We start from the raw sequence: 20,446 nt of genomic DNA on the forward strand, positions 1-20,446 counted from the left end.
CTGTGCGGCAACAGTGCTAACCACCGTGCCACCGTGCTGCCCAAATTTGAAAATTTATATTTAATTAATTTTGAAAAACATTTTGTCAAAGCAATTCAATAAACACTCCACGATTTAGGCTCTAAAGCATTAACTCATCATAACTCTTGAAACACAAAATATTTGAACTATTCCTGAAAGCTCAAATATTTTGTGTTTCAAGAGTTATAATGAGTCTCTTGGAAGTGTTGAAATTCTTTCAGCTGAACAAATGGTTATGGTAGTTACAGGTGTTTAAAAAAACTTTGCAAGCTATCATAACACTATGCATAGCTTCTCCAAACCCTTTCATGTCTGCCACATGTGCTCATGTGAAAAGCACAGTTGGGCTCAGTGGTGCTGGACAGTGAGCACCGGGTCCACTGTGGAGGACGTGAGGCCCTGAGACCACCCTGATGAAGTCTGTTTCTGGTTGTTTGGCCAGAGACATTCGTGCTGTGTGGATCTGGACAAACTCATCCTGCTCCTCCTTACACAAAGGAGCAAATACAGGTCTATATATAGAAATATCTATATATAGACATAAGAGGTGTCTTTTTACCAAGGAGTCGCAGAATAAACATCCCATAAAAAAAACTCTCTCAAGACTGTCACAACCTTATTCTTACCAAACATTGTGATGGCACTGGTTACAGAAGCATTTTTAAACTACTGAAGGTTCCACTGAGCACCGATGGAGCCACATTACAGAAGTGAAAAGAACATCAAGGAGCTCCCTCCAAGTTTTCAAGCTGAGGAGTAAAAAAGAATTATCATAAGAGTTGTCCAAGAGCAAGGGACCACTTGTGGAGAGCTACAGAGAGACTAAGAATGAAAGGAAACAATAAGTAATGCAATCAGCTGCCATGGCCTGTATGCATGCGCACCACACAAGCGCATTTAAAGTTTGCTGAACAATTTTTAGACAAGTCTGTGAAATACTGGGAGAGTATAGTCTGGTCAGATGAGACTACTGAACTCTTTGAATACCACACCATGTTTAAAGTTCAAAAGGAGGCGGTTGGAACATCCTATTGATGGGCTCTTTTGCAACATATTGCACTGAAACTGAGCTCCAGGAGGAGGCTGGGTCGGCTGTGTTGACGCTGGAGTGATAACCTCAGGGGGTCCAGAACAAACTATATTCTCTAAAATTGTCTATGTATTCAGCACGAGCAAAGTTTCAGTCCTGGTCCTAATGTTTCCCTGCTTCAAAGGAGCAGGAAGAAAATTCTTTTAAATCCTCTGAGTTGGAGATAACGGCTCCTTTGGCATTTCACAGGAATCTTAAGCAGTGGTCCTTCCACCACTACTGTGAGCATTTATTGGTATTTGTTTTCACAGAGAAAATGATTTACAACTATAAATAACATTTAAAGTTAGACAATAATCAGTAAAGTGTTGCTATGTAAATGTTCCCAAACATTTCCTCCTCTTTGGGTTCAGTTGTTGCCCAAGGTGCAGTCAGAGATCCAACTGCCAACACTCCCATAAGAAGACAACCCCCTGATTTCAACATTGAGCCTCGAATGAACAAACAATCTCGCTAATCTCATCACACCCATTCACATGCCAATGGGTGCATCAGAGAGTAACACAGGGTTAGTATCTTCCACACGGATATTTGGGATCAAGACAGGAGCAGCACCAACCTTCCTAGTAGACCTCTTGAGCTACAGCCAAAAGCCAAAAAGACTTGTTCAGCTAGGCTATGAAGTCCAGCTCAGGGTATGGGCACTATAACACCAGAGCAGGCAATATTGTATCAGCTGATATCCTTCTAGGCATCTATTTGGTGTCTAATATAGAACAGATCATTTAAGCTGCTTTAGTTCCTGTGCATTTGTAAAACACCAACAGTCCGTTTGACTTAAGTACCACCTCTTTGTCACAGAATTGTGCTGCTGTTCTCCAGCTTTTGGTGTATGGACACAGGCAGTGAGAACACAGAGCCATGCCAGCAAACATAAAGTTACAATTAATGAACAATCTCGACTGTAGTGGTCATTAAACTTCCCTTTAATTTAAACCGATTCCAGAAACTCTTCCTGTTTTCTGCACAAAGCACCACATTTATGGCCTGCCATGATCTGCCGTTGTACTGGATTCTCACAGCTCTGTGTTCATCGTGAGGACATATTTATGTGAATATGTAAAAAAAACCCAACTCCCCTAGTTTAGTACTGAGCGCTCTGACAAGTCCCAGATGTTTGGATGCTGGAGCACAATGCCTCCGTGAGACTGGGTTGTAAATCATGTTGTAGGGAACAGAGTAGGAATCATTTCACTCCTATTTTATGGTCTGCTGAGTCCGAGTGCTGTGTAAGGTTTAAACGTCTTCTTTCAGGAGTTCTCTTAACTGAAAGTGCTTAGTTTTTGAGTTTCTGGATTTTATTCAAAATGCTTTTTCTGTCCTGCACAATTTTGTGGACACTATTTGAAATCATTTACATCAGGGACATTCAGTTCAATTAAGTTTTATTTATATAGCACCAAATCACAACAGTCATCCAAGGCATTTTTGTATTGTAAGATAAAGACCCTACAATAATACACAATAGACATACTGAGCTGGTTAAAGGTGTCGTGAGGCGACAGGAGGAATAGAGGAATAGACAGGACATTCGCCTTTTGCAGCGCTTGCACGGAGACAACGATCCTTCATGCTGACAAACACAGCTACAGTACATGTGGAAAGTATTCGCAGCACTTCACTTGCTCAGCCTGCTGTCATTGTCATTCCCAGGCCTGAGTGTAAACTTAGAGGAGATCGTGCTTTTGCTGTAGCAGCTCCCAAACTGTGGCACGATCTGCCTTTAGAGATCAGACAGGCCTCTCCTCTGCCTGTTTTGAAATCACTTCTGAAAACTCGTCTCTTCACCCTGGTCTCCGACACCTTGTGAGATGCTGTTTTTTAGTTTTTATGTATTTTTTATTAGTTGATTCTATGTTGTTTTCTTTTAAAAATAGGGTTGTTTAAATTTCATGTATTATGTGTTTTATTTTTTCTTCTTTGTTGTATTCTATTATTCTTAACTGATTTACTTTACAGCACTTTGATCCTGTGCTGGTTATTTTAAAGTGCTTATAAATAAAGTTGGATTGGATGCTTTGGAAAGCCACACATTTGTCTATATAAGTTCTAATAGCTGACAATACAGCTATAAGGCAGGATTAGATCATGGCACAGATCTGGGAAAGGGTATGAATGATTTTGGTATCACTGAAAGTCCTAATGAGTGGCCTCCATCATCTGTAAATGGAAGAAGGTTGGAACCACCAGGACTCTTCTTAGAGGGTTAAGGACCTTCTTACCCTGAGTGATCAGGGTAAGAAGGTCCTTATTCAGGGAGGTGATCAAGAACGCCATGGTCACTCTAACAAAGTCCCAGTGACTTTTCTGTTGAAAGAGGAAAATCTTCCAGAATGACAGCCATTCATGTAGCACTCCACCAACAAGGTGTGTGGCAGAGTAGCCAAACAAATGAATGAAAGTTGGCAATAACGGACTTACCAAAAACATTAGATGAATTAATGAATATGTGCATCAGGTTAGACGGCTACATGCAGGAAAGTCTGGGTGTTTTTGGGCAAAGTCTCCTCTCTGGGAGCGCGCAGGCAAATGAGGAGGAGCCAGTGCAGCCTGGACGGGCCCGTCTCAGCCCGTCAGGTCAGGGAAGAAGATGTTGGGCTGGTGAGAGTTTTGCCTGTGGCCAGAAAGGTCATCTTGTTGACACGTGGCCCTCACAGGGAAAAAGGTGTAGCCCATTAATACCGTTAGGGATTCTGATGGGTGCAACTTAAAATGTTTCTCCCCACCTGATCTGCTCAGTTAAATTGTCCCATCTGTTAATCACATTTACCTCCCAAGCTCTCATTGACTTGGAATGCTACTATGCAAGTAACCCAAGCGGAAAGGGTTGCATGAATATGATTTTGTTTTGTTTTTTATTATTATTTGACATAAATATCTTTCACTTCATCATTATGGGATATTATATGTAGAACGACACCATATGCCTCCATCACCTGACATAGCCTACCGCCTAGCTTACCTCCAACCCTTGCTAGCAGGAGAGAAAATCTGCCACAATCATCTGTGCCCCGGCCTATGGAGCATCAGCACCTGGTTTGTAAGGTGCTGGAAAGTGGCCGAGGCTCCGAACAAGACAAATGGAAGTGTGACAAATCAGTACAAACCATATGAACTAGAGAAGGACGTTTTTTTCTTAGACTCCAGCCAAGGAAATCTGCTAGTAGCCCTTTGTTAAATCCAAGATGTGAAAAAGCGAGCTGCGCCCAACCTGTCCAGGAGCCCAACGGTGTTGGGGCAAGGGCTAAGCATCAAACTGTGACACCTCATTCACCTTGCTGTAGTTGACACAGAACCGTATAGACCCATCCCTCTTTACCACCAGAACTATGGGGCTACACCATGTGCTGTGCGACTCTTCTATTACGCGCATTTCAGCATTTCGGCCAATTTTCTTTTTTAATCAGTCTTTTTATTGAAAGAAGTTTTTGTACAATCACAGACAAGAAATTATTAAGCAATTATACAAGCAGTAGAGCATACTTCTTATAAACTGAAACCCCACCCTCCCACTTGCCAGGGAACAAAACAAACAAACAAACAAACAAACAAACAAACAAACAAACAAACAAGAGAGAGAAGGTGTGACAAAAAAACAAAAAACTCATTTTACCAACAATCAATTCCACGGACCAAACTGGCTTATCAAGGGCAGATACTCTTTATTCAATATTAGACGCGTCTTAAGTATAATCCATGACCCCCCTTCAACTGATACACCTGAAGCCCTACTGTCACTTGATGCTGAGAAGGCCTTCGACCGGGTGGAGTGGGACTACCTTTTTCATACTTTGAGCAAATTTGGCTTTGGCTTTAACCCATATCATGGGTTAAAGCCAGTGTTGGGGAGTAACGGAATACATGTACCGCCGTTACGTATTTAAAATACAAAATATGAGTAACTGTATTCCGTTACAGTTACCGTTTAAAAAGGTGGTATTCAGAATACAGTTACTTTGTTGAAATAAATGGATTACACTGCGGTACTTTCCTGTTTCATTTTGTCGCGGGTCAGGACTGTTTGGGTTTGTTTGACAGCTACGTGCTGTTGTTCCAGGCGGCAGCGTTACGGTTGCCATGGTTACAGGGCGACGCTCTCTCTCTCTCTGCGACTGTGTGTTTCCTGGGTGAGAGAGCGCCTTTTCGTTGTTGTTGTTGTTGTGCTAAGCTAACAGGCAGAATGCTACAAGCATAGCTCTAAAGAATGTAGCATCATGGGCAGTGTAGTCCGTGCTGCAGGGAGAATGGACTGCCATACACGTTATGTGTCTGTGAGCGCGAGGAGGGAGAAAAAGGGGAGTGGAAAGGTACGAGTGTCATCGAGCAAAAACGGGAGCTGGAAGCATGTAAATATAATAATAACCACTGCAGCCAAGAAGAGGCCTGACGAGCCCAGTTGTAAGTAAGCTATTAAGACTCGACTGTACACCGTGTTCGTGTTTTCCTCCGAAACAATAAGTTCCGTTGGAGCAGCCTTTCAACGCCTCTCTCTGTCTCTCGCAAGAAAAGTTGACCCACACAACAAAGTAAAGCTATTTTTCGCTACGAGCCGACAGGGACCCCGCCGTATTAGTCAGAGGTCCCTTTACTACAGTTCGGAGTCGCGGACCTTCAGTAATAGTAATAAATCACACAGCAATAGTACATTCACGTTGTTGTAAAAAGCATGATAATATATTAAGTAATCCAAAGTATTCAGAATACGTTACTGTCATTGAGTAACGTAACGGAATACGTTACAGAATACATTTTGGGGCATGTATTCTGTATTCTGTAATGGAATACATTTTAAAAGTAACCTTCCCAACACTGGTTAAAACTCTCTACGATGCACCAATGGCAGCTGTGCGTACTAATAATACGATCTCTTCTTATTTTAAACTCCATAGGGGCACTAGGCAGGGCTGCCCCCTATCTCCACTATTGTTTGTCATTGCTATAGACCCCTTAGCCTCAGCCATACGACAAGATACCAGTATCACAGGAGTCATCAGAGGAGGCCAAGAATACAAAGTTTCACTTTACGCAGACGATCTATTGCTTTTCATAACTGACCCCACCCTCGCCTCAAAACTACTAAGCACGCTGCAAAGATTTGGTTCAATGTGGCTACAAAATAAATCCTCAGAAAAGTGAATTCATCCCAATCAATGGAGCTGCAAAAGATATCCCATCTAATCTAATACCATTCAAAATAAACAATAAAAAGTTTAAATGCCTCAGAATCTGGATCTCCGACTGTTACAAAGATCTTTATAAAGTAAACCACCTGCCAATGTTGGAGAGTCTGAAAAGGGACATCCACTGCTGGAACTTGTTATCCCTCTCTCTCTGCGGGAGGGTCAATATATTAAAATGAACCTGCTGCCAAGGCTCCTTTATCTATTCCAAAACCTCCCTATATATCTGACCAAACATTTCTTCAGCTCTTTAGACAAGCTAATATCATCATTCATTTGGAACAAGAAGAACCCACGCATCCTGCAAAGGCCACGCCCACAAGGTGGACTGGCTCTGCCTAACCTTCTGTTCTATTATTGGTCAGCCAATATCAGGGTGCTGCTCCACTGGATGCATGACACTGATCATCTAGTGGTTCCAAGCTGGCTTCTCCTGGAGAGCTCGTCCTGTGGACGGGTGTCTCTGCGAGCATTGTTATGTGCCGAGATCCCTTCAGCCAGGCCAGTCTCTCACTATACCTCCAAACTCATTTTGGCCAATTTTGTCTGAACAAAATCCTGTTACAACGTGGCAACATCCGCTCTCTGGACCTGTGTGACATGGTCAACACAATGGAGGGAGGCAGGAATGGTGGAATTTAACACCTCCAGCCCCAACTCATCTATTTCCTTCACCAGGCTCACCAGAGATGTGGTTTCAGCCTCTTTTCATGCTTTAAGGAGGTTGAGATGATATACTTGTGCGACTCCTACCCTGTCTGACCTGATCACTTCATAGTCAATATCCCCCACTTGCCACTTGTTGAGTAAATTGGAACTAGAAGAAGGGAGAAACACAAGCACTCTATCTCCCAACGAAAATTGCCTGAGTGTAGCCCCTCTACTGAACAGGCGCTGCTGATGTTATTGGGCCTCGAGCAAATTCTCTTGCAATAACCTTCCCAAAATGTGCAGCTTTGCTCTAAGGTCCAGGACGTACTGAATCTTTATTTTAACCGGACTGGGACCTTCCCCCCGTGGAGGCCTGGTGCACGTTCTGCACTTCAAACCACAGAGGGTATAACCCGCGATCCCAATTGTGTTTATCCTCCCACCCAGTAATTCATACAGCTCTTTTAGTGTGCGAGACATGATGTGCCCTGGTCAGTCAGTATCTATTTTCGGATGCTGACTCAGGAGATGACCCGAAACAGTGCCTGCTTTATCGCAGATATCACGTTGCATTATCCACAAGAGCTAATGTCTTGATGCTCAATCATCCAGGAAAGCAAATCTCCAAAAAGTTGATTCTGTTCATCTGGACGTAGCGTTTTGTGGGAGAAACATTTCGTCACTCATCCAAGTGACTTCTTCAGTCTCAGCTGACTGCAGGTTTCCCCAATCTTATAAACAAGAGCTAATACAAAGCGACCACGTTTAAATGGCCTGATGAAGTGAAGCAGAGGGCCGAGGCAGAGGCAGTGCACCACCTGCAGCTCCTGCATGGTCACCATGTCGACCATCATCTGAGCCAACCCCTGCGCTGGCTGAGGGTCTGCAGGTTGGTCCACTGTAGTACTTTGGCCAGCCTTTCTACCACATCACCTCAGCACACACACCAGATGAACGTGTTTTCTCTTTTGTACTTTTTCTTATTCTTTTGTGACTGTACATTTACTTGGAGCTGTCCACTCTGGCCTGCCCAGCACTTTCTCTGCCTTGGACCAATCCGCCTCCTCCAGGCTCCAGCACCTACTAAAATAAACAAGTCTCTTGTGAACAAAATGGATGAGCTAAAACTACAGGTGGAAGACAGTCAAGTGCAGACCCTTTGTCCTGCACTGTGAGATAGCTATTCTAGCTATTCAAGGGCATGTTCATAGCTCCCCACATAGCAAGCAGGTCTGGCCCGGATCTGGTGTCAAGCCAGCAATGCTGGCTGACTTCCAGCATTGTAAGTGGTATGTCATCCAGATATGGGCCAGGCCTGGCATAGATGGCACTGTCTATGTGATGGCATGCCACATCTGGCTTAATTGGGGTTTGGTTTATGTGGCCCTGGCTCATAGAAAACAGGTCTGGCCCAGATCTGGCATCAAGCTGGCACTTCTGACTGACTGGTGTCATGTATATCATGTATGTCATGTATGTATGTCTGATTCCAATTCAATTTTATTTTCTTTTTAAAGGCAATCTGTTATCTTCATAGGAACATGTCTCAGTGTTGTTAGACAACAATGGCACACAGCGCCATACAAACTACTGGGTACCATTTTCAGTTGCTGCAAAGAAATTTCAGAAAAATGGACCATCCTGCGTCTACTGTTTTCAATTTGCGTATCAGGGTGTCTTAATTTAATAATAATAATAATAATAATAATAATAATAATAATAATAACTTTATTTATAAAGCGCTTTCAAACAAAGTGCTGCACAACTAAAGAGATAAATAAAATAAAAGCGATACATAGCAACACAGATAAGAGACACAATACAAGTTAAAAACAATACAAATGTAAAAACTAAAAGCCACAGAATTAAGACATGTAGGATGAACAAATGTGTCTTCAGCTTAGCTGTAAAAACCTCCACAGAGCAGCCTGCCGAATATCTTGAGGGAGGTTGTTCCACAGAAACGGGCACGAAAAGAAAAAGCTCTCCAACTGTCTTTTCTTACCCCTTGGTAAACTGATCATTTTTATTTCCATCAAACAGTGTGGCATCCTTTTGTTCCTGTCACGGTCTGGCTAGGGCAGACCGTATGTTGCAGGGAAGGACTCAAGCGCAGACCGAAATGAGATATGAATAACAAAACAAGCCGTTTATTAAGGCAAGAAACGAGGGTACAAAATAATAGGGAATCGATGAAAACTAAACAATGACCTAAACTGGGTGAACTAAAACAAAACATAGAAAACTTTAAACATAACAAACTGACAGGGATACCTGGAGCGGAGACATAGGAAACAACGGAGCAGTACAACGGACGACCTGACAAAGAATGACTGAGAACACACAGACTAAATGGACACAGGAGGATAATGAGGGAAGTGGCAGCACCTGGGGAACCCAGCTGACACATGAACATAATTACGTCACAGTGGGAGAGTAACTGAACATGATGAACACAGACACACCAGACCTCTTCACAATAAAACAGGAAACAGTGAGATATAGACATGACAACCTGAACTGACAACATAAGCCACAGGCATGAAATACATGAGAGACTTAACATAGTGGAAACACGAGGGGAAAATAACTAGAAACACCTAGGCATGAAAACGATGAACTTAGGAAACCTGAAGGCTACATAAACTAACATAAAACGCTGGGTCAGCAGACCCAGGATCATGACAGTTCCTAACACATATATCAGTACATATATCCAGCATGATTTTTTTCCCCATTCAAATCTGATGTGTTTGTATACTTTTATCCACTCTTTGTGTCAGTTTAGGGATAATACTTGGTGCTGTTTAGGAAAGGATCGTGATCGTGAATAGAATGATCTCGATGAACAAAGATAATCTCAATATAGGTCAAATGTGATATTTGTGGGTCCTGAACATGTGCCCTGCGGAGTTGCAGTAGCTCAGGAGGAAGAGTCATCTTCTATGTCATGTCATCTACTAATCAGAAGGTTGGTGGTTCCATGATCCCATACCTAATATCCCTGGACAAGACACTGACCCCAGTTAGTCAGACATAAATGCAGATTAAGGGTTAAAACTGTTGCGCTCGTGTTGTTTCCTGGAACAAGTTGCCCCTCCCTGAACCTAGTTTAACAGGAAGTTGTTTCCGCCCAGTTTTCAAGATATAATTGAATTCTATTCAATTATTTGTGCATCGGTGCCAAAGTCAAAGACAGAATAAATCATTTTAAGTTTTAACATTTTCATTGGATGAATTTTGGGTTTCTCCCCCACACTTTTAACTGTGTGAAAGACAAAGTGCTTAGTTAACTGGTTACCTGACTGTTATCTGCTTGATGGGAAGGTCCTCAGAGTCAAGAGCCTTTACTCTTACATAGTTATAGTTTTGTTTTGCTCTGCTCTCCCTCAGGATCTTCACATCCTGTCACTGCCTTGCTCAAGTAAGCCCCCCTTTTAACATATTTCCTCCTATTTTCTCCCCCCTGCCTTTTTTTCCTGTCCTAGAGCCAAGAGAGCCAAAAAAGTGAGCACTTAAACATAAACATTTCCTTGTGCATCTGGAGCAGAAAAACATATGTTCAGCTTCACCAGGGTTCATGCTCATACGGTCACTGACCTGCACATGAACCTTTAGAGCAGTTCCCATAAATTCTGCAGTGTAGACCGACTTACTCTGACTTTCACATGTGCTTTCCATTTCCTCCCTACTGGAATAGGATATGGTCTTATCTTTGTGCGTGTGTATGAGTGTGCGATAGAGTTGATAAGAATGGTTACAGATAAAACAAAACAAAGAGTATTTTAGTTTAGTAAAAACAACAACAACAACAACATTCCTCTGAATGCTTTTGTTGAAAAACATCAGATTGAATCCAACTTTAGTCAAATGTTTAGTAGTCCCACCTTGGAGCCATAGCAGTGCAGCTTACAGTGTTTACATCACAGCTTGTGTTGCAGTCCATCATCAGGAAGAAAACCAGAGAATCATATTTGGGAGCATTTTGACATATTACTGCAAAATTCCTGTTTTTCTTTGTTTTGGTTTGATGTCATAGTTTACCACAACTCTGTAAAGAAACTGAGTTATGAAAAGTTTAGGTTTAATTTTCATATTCATATTTAGGTTAAACTTTTTACTAAAAATTCAAATCCACTTTGATTTATTTATGCAAACAGTTTTTTGTTGTTTTTCTTAATAATTTATTTTATTTCATTTTCAGTATATAATGTTTTCAGAAAACTTTAAATATGAATAAAAGGAGGAAATAAAAATCATCATTCAGTTTGATTTATTTTTATTAAATACTAGCTCACCTTGTCGAAACCAAGTTCATTTTCTTCCAGAGATTTCCATCCACAAACTACTTGAATATTAACACCAAACATTTCCCTTTGAACGTCACAATCAGTGAGTGTTTTCTGCTGTGGAAATTGTGTTTTTTAAAGATACCGTATAAGTTTACAGTTGGGCTGTTGTCATAACTCTATTTGTTCCTATTTGGGTTTATCATGTGTGATCTTTCAGAGTCTTATATAAACTTTACCTCTTGACTGTGTTGTTTATACTGACTACCCTGAATCCTGCCTGCAATGATTTTTGAATATCTGGATTTTGCTCTACCTCCAAGGTTTCTGCATTTGGGTTTTTGGGTCTAGTGATTATAATTATTTTTTAGTATTCAGTGATAAATGTAACTATATCAAAGACATGCAAGCGGTAAAACAAAACAAAACAATGAAAGCAAATCCTTTAATTCATATAAAATCATAACTGAAAGTAGGTGAAACAAATCAGAAACTGTGCAGGCAAATAAATGTAACATTTTATAACCATACATATTCACAGTTCCATTTTGGTGGCTCTTGCTTGCAAACATTATCAGTAGAAAAGTCATGTATGTAAATGCTAGTCGTCTAGCTTGAGAAATTATTTGACCAGCTGATGTAACTCGTAATACTGACATATAATGTCAAATGGTAGCATATTTAACCATTAGTAAATCATGTTACCATGTAACAAAACAAAACTGTATAACTAACATTTGCCTTATTGCAATAATAGCTAGTTAGCCAGCAAGCTGTAATTTGTAGACCAGCTTAGAATAAGACATCTGGCATTGGGAGATTCATCGTGTTAGAGTCAACTTTGTTATTATACTCGTAATTAGATATAGAGTATAGACACTGGTCTTACTGTATAGGACACGTGATCTACTGTACATGCAAAGGCCTATTACAGCCTAACAGGATAGTCTCTTATGTTTCATCACCGTTTTGCATGATGCAAGCTGCAACCAAATGCAAACTGCAATGAATGAAGGTTGTGCAAAACTCTTTTCAATACATTTGAAAAACATGACATAAGCTGGGTGGTCAGGTCTAACTCCTGGTAGATGTGTAAAAAAAAGTGACTAAATGTGTCTTTAGAGAAAAATTATGAATATTATATAAAATGCTGCCTGGTGCACCTTTACCTTTAGAAACAGCTTTCTTATACACTTTATTGGCCTTCATGATTATTACTTAAGGCCAAGCACGTGTGAGTTTGTCAGGCCTCAGAAGCTCCACAACATAATGCAAAAAAATTTAAATTAAATTTAAAAAATTAAAATAAATTAAATAAAAATCAGTTCTAGTCATTAAAATTCATGACTCCATCAAAGCCATGGTAGCTGAATGGCTCCAGGTTGGGGCTGCAGGTGTCACGAGTGAGGCAAGCCATCCTGTTGTGCTCACAGCTGTCCTCGCTGCCTGGCTCAAAGTACACCGAATCCGCAGAGTGGATGGATGGATCCTCATCAAAGTAGTTGTGGGGCCTCAGCAGGACCCCACCCCCATTACCCACCGTTACGGTGTTGGGGATATCCTCGGCATGAGGGATGTGGAGGAATCCGGTGGTCACCCAGGCAACAAGGTCCTGCAGACAAATCACGGTTAAGTAAATAATCGAGTGCCGTTATATTGTGTTGGTGTTTAGTTTATCAGACATACCTCGTCTTCTATGCTTTCATTGTCTTCAATGTACTTGCTGAAGTCAACAGCTGGAGTCCAGATGTTGTTCTGATTGTACAGATTGCTGCTGGTCTGCTCTACATCCTTATGCTTGGTAACAGCAACCTTATACCTGCAGGCAAACATGCGTGGACTCCATCTTAAGAAAACCCGATATTAGCTGCATGTTCAAAGTGACATTATGTCACGTTTAGTGGCAAATCTGGACCCAAAATATGACTTGCAGGCAAAATAAAAAAAAAAATCTGGTGAAAATTCCAAACAGCAAAATAAGAAACTCCAGTGATCCACATGTGGCGATTAATACTCGGGAAAACAAACAGTATGAAAAACTGATGGCTCAAAATACACATGAGGTAATTAGGGAGAGTCCCCAGAGGAGCCAGCAAGCGCCCAGCACAGCCCAGCCAATGAAACAGATGGTATTAAACATGATTTGGCTGATGTTTCTTTGGGTAAGAGGGTCTAACAGAAGAGAGATGATACATACACATGGCATCCTTACAAAACATGATGTCATGCAGTAGATATACTTACCCCAGAGTAGCAATAATATGCAATAGATGCGAGAATGTAGTGCTAACATTGAGCAAACAAAAAACCGCAGACTTGGATTCAAACGTGCAAAACAGAAAAACTCAAGTTCAAAGGCCAAAGCACTGGGTCATGACATATTAACTTGGGTATATATAAAAAAATAAAATCAATACTACACACCTGTCCAAGCCCACCTGTTCCATTACTCAAATGACCTGTTTCACTAGCGTTATTTCTTTAAGATGAAGTAGACATTTACAATGAGTCAAATTTAATGTGCGTGTTTTGATTTGTTGTTTTTTAATTTTGCTATCATTCAGTCCTACCTGGCCCAGGACATCGCCTTCTCCTCTGTCTCGCTCTCTGGAAGGTGGTCCCCAGCAAAGCTATACACCTGCAGCCTGTATGAGCGCTGATGGCCCCACCTGTTGGTCTTGTTGCTGGCAATGTGCAGGTATCGTGGTGTCTTGGTGTCATAACGCAAGGCAGCTTCCTGCAAAGGTGTCACGGTCATTAGTCTATTTTTAAGTGAAAACAAGTGACTCCTGGTAATCTCCTGCATGATTAGTGGTTAAGTCTGGCGTCTTCTGACTGATCCAGTACAAAGATCTTAAAGCTTATGGTCACTTTTATTTATTGACCTGATTACATGGTTTTCTAGAAAACCATAAAAAAGAGACTAAAGGAAACACTCTGCTCTAGCCTGGTTACTGACACTTGTGCTGATACCTACTGATACACCGGTTCCTTTAGAGAACTGGCCTGAAAAATGACACAACCTTACAGTATTAAACAAAGTCAGTGGAAATGAATGAATCCAGTTCCACAGTCTAAGACTTAAAGGCAACAGGCTTAAGCTGGTTAAGACTAAAGCTTCTTCACAAAGAAAGATGCCACCTAGCTCATGCACTTGACAGAACTTAAAGGGTTGAAAAATATGGAGAAAACCTGCTCATTGCCATAGTACATTCACATGAGAGTGCAGTCACAGCCCATTTCTATCCCTATATGTGCAAACTTTATCTATTTAAGTTAAACATTCACTACATTCTGACAAGTTTGCTCTGTATGCGTCTCACATGGGTGGCACAAAAGGAAGACGGTTCTGGATTCTGGATTTGAGTGTTCCTGAAACATTGTTGACTGTATGGTGGAGGCAGACGTGGGATATAGAGTGCTTAACAAGACTAAAGGCCCATTTTCAAATTTGTAATAAGCATTAAAAAAAATAAAAAGGGATAAACATATATATTGTTTAAGGAACATGTTCAGAGGTTCAAATCTGCTCATAATTATCATCATCATTATTATTATTATTATTATTATTATTATTATTATTATTATTATTATTATTATTATTAGTGTCTGCTGTCTTTGTAACTGTCTGTCCAACCCTGAATGAGTCCCAATCACACCTGTGTATCCTTTTGTGTTCTTTCACCTTTCTGGATCAACCCTGCCCGTTTTACACTAAGAACTACTAAGTACCTTTTTTTCACCTGTTTATTTTGTGCATAAGTCTGGAATCAGGTTATTCCAGTGGTCCCATCATTCATCCAGTGATTCTCCAGTGGAGACTCACTGGGGTTGGCTCAACTTCAACTTCACCGAGCAGAACAAGAGCTTGTGTTGTTAATAGCAGTATAACACAGAGTCTGTGCAGGTGATGGGAAACTGTAGCAGGATGATATTTAAGTGTGGTTACACGTCCACCATAACATTTTCTTTCATTACTGGTGTTGTCTTTCCCTCTCTTTTCTCTTTAAATGAGAAAACAAAACATTAAATCTTCTAGTTTTAAGAGTGTGGAAATGTATTTCATTTGTACTATAAAAGTGTGACATGGGTTTCTCTCAGTGTGCGGTCTACAAGCATGCTTTCATACTCAATATCCACTATTTCTGGCAATGCATCTTTGAGAACTGTTGGTGAGGAAGCTAGGCATCAGCATTTCATGCACTCTGAAAAAATGCCTTTGAATTCTAAGTGCTGTAGTCTAAAACCATATTTAGCCAATCAAATACAGTCCACCAACTGCCAATAAGGATGACCGTTTAATGTAAGAAGAATGGCGTTGGAAACCCAGAGGAAACCATGGAAAGGAAATGAGATTCTAACCCAGCACCTTGTTGCCCGCTGCATCACACTGCTGCTACATTTCCTGACCCGTGTGCGCTGCTGTTTCTATTCTCTGCAGGTTATGAAAAATGCAACTGAATAAAAATGAAGAAGACCTTTTCTGTTTTGAGCTGCTTCTCCACCAGCTTAGGGATCATGGCGTAGTGATCAGGCATCCATGGCAGTGACACATTCATGTACTCCATATCTTTGGTCTGGAATACATTCTTCACACCTGCAGAGGAAATGTGGCAAAATGTTGTTTTCTTTTCTGCATTTCTATGCTTCAGTGAATGTGTGGAAGGTGGTCTTTATGTTATTTACAAACGGAGGACACTCAGCGAGATGAGTGGCTGATGAATACATAGATGAGATTAAAAAGAATTACACAGGACTGGAACTGATTTCTTTAGGTAAGGATGCCTAGAAGCTTACATTGTGCATAAAAGCATCGTGGCTCCATAAGCAGCTGCAATGCTGAACATAAGCAGTAAAAAACAAATTGCCTTTGGTTGCAGTAAGAAACACCAGAGGAGATCTGTTTTCACTGTGGACTCTGTGGGCAATGTGTAAGTGCTGTGGAATGTATAGTAGGATTTGTGTCTGTGTGTGTGTTCCTGCTTGGCACACTTGTGCAAACAGCTTATTGCCTGTATGGATTTATATTTACATTTATCAAGTGTGACATATTTATTATGAGGCTGTAAACTAAAGGCTATAATACTATACACTGCACTATATATGATTTGATTTGGTTTATTTGTTTTTCTAAAATACAGAAAATTCTAATACGAAGTTGCTGTTTTGTTTTTGTAATTTTGGGGAATCGTCCTCCACATCTGGAATGTGACATCAGCTAAACATATAACATATAGCTTTTATTAAAAAGGATTTGTACTATTATTTCTCATATTTAAAGGGCTAACATTTACTCTGACCAGCAGAGAAAGTAAAGAGGACCGTGTGGAGTGGAAAAGGGGGACTTGTATCCAAATAATTTGGCCTTTGACAACAGACTTGTCTGCTTAATTTTGCAAAGCTTTACATTTACATCGGTTTTGTCACAAAATAAATAAATAAATCCCATTTAAATGTGTACGTCACTCACCAAGTATATCCAGGTCCACTTTAAAATTAATGAAGTGCGTGTGAATGTTGCCCAGGACATTTTCAGCCACCTGGTGTCCGTGTGTTTTACTCCCGGGAAGCAGGTAGGAAGAGGAGATGTAGCCGGTTGCGTGAACTTTGACCTCCACTGATCCGCTCTGGTAAAAGATGAAATCCCACATGTAGTCATAGTTCCCGATAGCCGTGATGGTCCTGAACACTAAAGCGCTGTTTGCCATTCCTCCAAAGTTGTTGTGGAAAAAGTCGGCGAAGTGCCTGCGCAGGGGCTGACCCATGTTGTGCTCAAAGATGCAGATAGAATTTCTAAACCTGACCGGGAGTGGGGCATCAATGTAGCGGTATGTGTCCACGTAGGTCGCCTGATAAGGACAATCTACTCCACGGACGAGCTCGTGGGCAAAGCGCCCAATGCCGATACTTGAATCTAGGAACTTGGTAATAATCATCCCTGGAGTCACTGAACCGTACACCGACATAGCCTCCTGTACGCTCAGTTCATACGCGATCCTTTCACCCTTGAAACGTACATCAAACACCTTCATGCCGGTGAGAGAGCTCAGTCCGAAAGCGAAGCTCCAGTCCAGGTACAGGACATGGTTGTTGCTGACGCTGTATCGCGCCCCCTCTGAGTAAAACTGCTGCGGGCCGATCTGCAGAGGCTTGCTCCTGGGCTTGAGAGAGCCATAGTCAGGCGACTCTTTATAAACGATTTTCTTAACTGACCCATTATCATATGCGCGTTGAAGTTCTTCTACAGAGTCAAAATATTTGCCGTTATAAAACAATTTCTCTATTCTCCACTGTGACATGTTTAGGCTTTCGTGGTTAAGCAGAATTTCGAAGCCCACCGGATGGATGTACATGCCACTCATATCCCTGAAGAAAGACACCCAGGTTTTTCTGTCCCCGGACCGAACTCCGCGAGGCATCTGCTCGAACGCGTTCAGCGTCTTTTTCTTGTCTACCCCAAAGCTTTCTCGAAGGAGTTTCTCTAACTTGGAGAAGATCTCGGTTTCAAAAAAACGAAAAACCAAGACGTACTCCCCAATGGTGACCGGACGCGCATTAATGGGGACATCCACCTGATACCTCTCTTTAGTCACATCTCTGTGGTATGTTGGGTTGTCGAGAGGTCCCACTACATATTCCTTGATATAGCCTTTTGCGCCGTGGAAAACCACTGCCGTCGCCTCTCTCACCGGTTTGGTGCCTTTCTCGTCCAGGTAAGCCAGCACCTCTGCTTTCTTTGGGAGCGACAGTTCTATTAAGAAGAGAAAGTTTTCAGATGGCTTTGTGATCTGGCTGGTGGATATAGCCAGGTCTTTTTGTTTGAGTAAATACTGCTGGACCTTCATATACTCCTCCCGGGTGAGGTCAGCGAACACAAGGGTGCGGTCGTCGTGTCTGCCTCGCAGCGGGTGGATGCGTTCACGGGAACATTTGGGTGCCCTGCTGGAGTGGATGCCGATGAGGACGATGTTCAGAATAAGGGAGAGAAGCCCTAAAAGGACCAGCGCCCATTTTGCCAAAGGGTTCATCTTTCCCTCTACCATCATGCGCGCTTGGAGCTAGAGCAGAGGAATGCGCTCTGGGTAGGAAGGACTGTTCACACAATCTAGAAGAGGAGAAACGACCCTCTTCAGTTTTCCCAGCCCCCTATGCACGGATCTGATTACCTCCAGCCCCTCTTTCCTTATTTCTTTGAGCTGCAATGAAACGGTTTCATCGACCTACTGTTCAAATCCTCCTACAAACAAGACTATTTTATGCACGATGTCTGAGTAGATTTCACCATTTTACATGAAAAAAGGTTTTGCAGGTTTTGTTCTCAGTTTAATGATGAACATTGTACATAAGCTGCTAAATATGTAATTGCACACATTGAATGTGTAAGATATGAGCAATCATGTTTGCTACAGTAATGCTGTGTTTATAATTTTGTTTTGTTTTTTTTAGAAATATGCAAAATATGTTTGTATTGGTATATTTTATGACAGTAAACATAAGAAGACCACTGCCCACTTTTTTTAAACACATTTAAGTCAACAATCTAATTCAGCTGCCAAATAATAGAAACCAAATACTGAATTAGCTGAAACTTAAGTGAGATTAGCCAAACTCATCATTTTACTACCCCATAAAAAAGTACTGCTTATTACTTAATGTGATTAGTGTAACATTTTTACATGTAGAACTATTGTGTTCATTTGAACACCCAAAAATGTTTAGAAGAAATATATATATATATATATATATATATATATGGGTTTCTGAGTTTCACAGCTGGGGTGGACGAGGCTAAGCATCAGGCTTGTCCACCCCAGAGCTTCAAGAGCTTCAAATAGGCTATATTTATTATAAGTATCATTACTGCTAAAGGAGGCGAAGGAGTAAATAAACATTTGACACAATGAGCAAGATGCCATGCTGCTAGCGAGTCGGCTACGAGCTAAGCTAACGAAGCCCGATGATCCAGTGAGTGAGTACTGTAACTATAAGTAGTGAGTGAATACTCAGTGAGTAGATGAGGCACACAACGATTATACTATGAAATAAGAAGTTATCTATAGGTTTTCAATTAATTAATTGCTATGCAGATAAGCTACACAAAAACACCACATAGTGTTGGAACAGGAACATGAAATTTTACTCTACAGCAAAGAGAATGAACACCTGTGGTAATCAACTCACCTGCTTCTTATCTCATGATCAGTCAGCTCCCTTCAAATACTGAGGGCATTTCTTTAATTGACGCTTTAGTGTTAAACCAGTCGCAGAGCCTGCCCTGTTTTCCTCAAGGAAGATTTGTGTGTGAGTTGAAAAGAGAAGTCTGTTTCGCAATCAAGTTTAAAGATGGAGTGGAATCTGCCAGATCATCGGCTTGGATACTGTATGTAGAGACTGTGGATGTTTTCCCGTTTCTGTGTCTGTAAATATTTTTGGCATATCATTATAAATAGATTTACCAAACTGCATTCTGAGTCTGCGTTTGAGTTCTGCCTGCTCTTGGAGTATGACAAAAACCTGTTACCTTAATCATATGCCATCACTGCCTTTTATTTCACTATTAAAATTCAATAGACTAGGATAGGACAGGAATGTCTAACAAGTCCTTGTTGGTTGTGCAACTCCTCTTGGCAGAGCTCTGCCTTTTAAATGTATCTGTGACAGCAGCTGACCTGAGAACACCCTTCTCTGGTTGTCTGGGTGGCTATCATAAATATTTAAAAGTATGTTGACAGGACCAATAGAGCTGAACACAGAAATGTTTATAGGCTGCAAGATAATTAACTATAAAGTGCTTGCATATTTGACACATAGTAGTTATACAATGGCTCAGAGGCTTGGAACTTCAGCGTACTAATAAACATCCTAAACTAGTTTAGTGCTATCCAAAATGTTTTTCTCAGACTTGATATGAAGGTCACAGTCGTTATCACAAATGATTTTATTTGCACATTTTTATAACTCACATGTTAAGGTGTACATATCCAAATACATGTAGTATTTCTGGCCATGAAAGAGAGGCGAAATCACATGACAAATGTGCCAGTTTCACTCAGATCAGAGTGCCAAAGCCTTTGACCACTGACTCATCTAAATAACACCAGAGCATGTTTGTTCAGTGGTTAGTACTTTATAATAATATCACATAATTAAGCACTATTAAGAAGCTTTGTTAAGGTATTAGTAAGGCATTGGCAAGTGCTTATTTACATATGCAC

General features: G+C 41.1%; 1 protein-coding gene across 1 annotated transcript; it reads right to left on the reverse strand.

The window, feature by feature from the left end:
- Positions 1–11,662: 11,662 nt before the first annotated feature.
- On the reverse strand, positions 11,663–18,349 carry aoc2 (amine oxidase copper containing 2). The gene is made up of 5 exons (XM_005949737.3): positions 16,702–18,349; positions 15,710–15,828; positions 13,802–13,968; positions 12,918–13,050; positions 11,663–12,843 (listed from the first exon to the last, which is right to left on the reverse strand). Exons 1-5 carry the CDS (start codon positions 18,275–18,277, stop codon positions 12,559–12,561), a joined length of 2,280 nt encoding a protein of 759 aa, XP_005949799.1. The 5' UTR covers positions 18,278–18,349; the 3' UTR covers positions 11,663–12,558.
- Positions 18,350–20,446: the final 2,097 nt, after the last annotated feature.

Source organism: Haplochromis burtoni, unplaced genomic scaffold (assembly GCF_018398535.1).
Source record: "Haplochromis burtoni strain Fernald_Lab_line unplaced genomic scaffold, NCSU_Asbu1 Contig_689, whole genome shotgun sequence".
NCBI classification, from domain to species: domain Eukaryota; kingdom Metazoa; phylum Chordata; class Actinopteri; order Cichliformes; family Cichlidae; genus Haplochromis; species Haplochromis burtoni.

Coding starts and splice junctions, on each gene's coding strand:
- aoc2 (XM_005949737.3), bottom strand. CDS start 18,277: ATGATGGTAGAGGGAAAGATGAACCCTTTGGCAAAATGGGCGCTGGTC. Junction 15,829..16,701: donor AGTGGACCTGGATATACTTG/GTGAGTGACGTA, acceptor TTTCCTCTGCAG/GTGTGAAGAATGTATTCCAG. Junction 12,844..12,917: donor ATGAAAGCATAGAAGACGAG/GTATGTCTGATA, acceptor ATTTGTCTGCAG/GACCTTGTTGCCTGGGTGAC.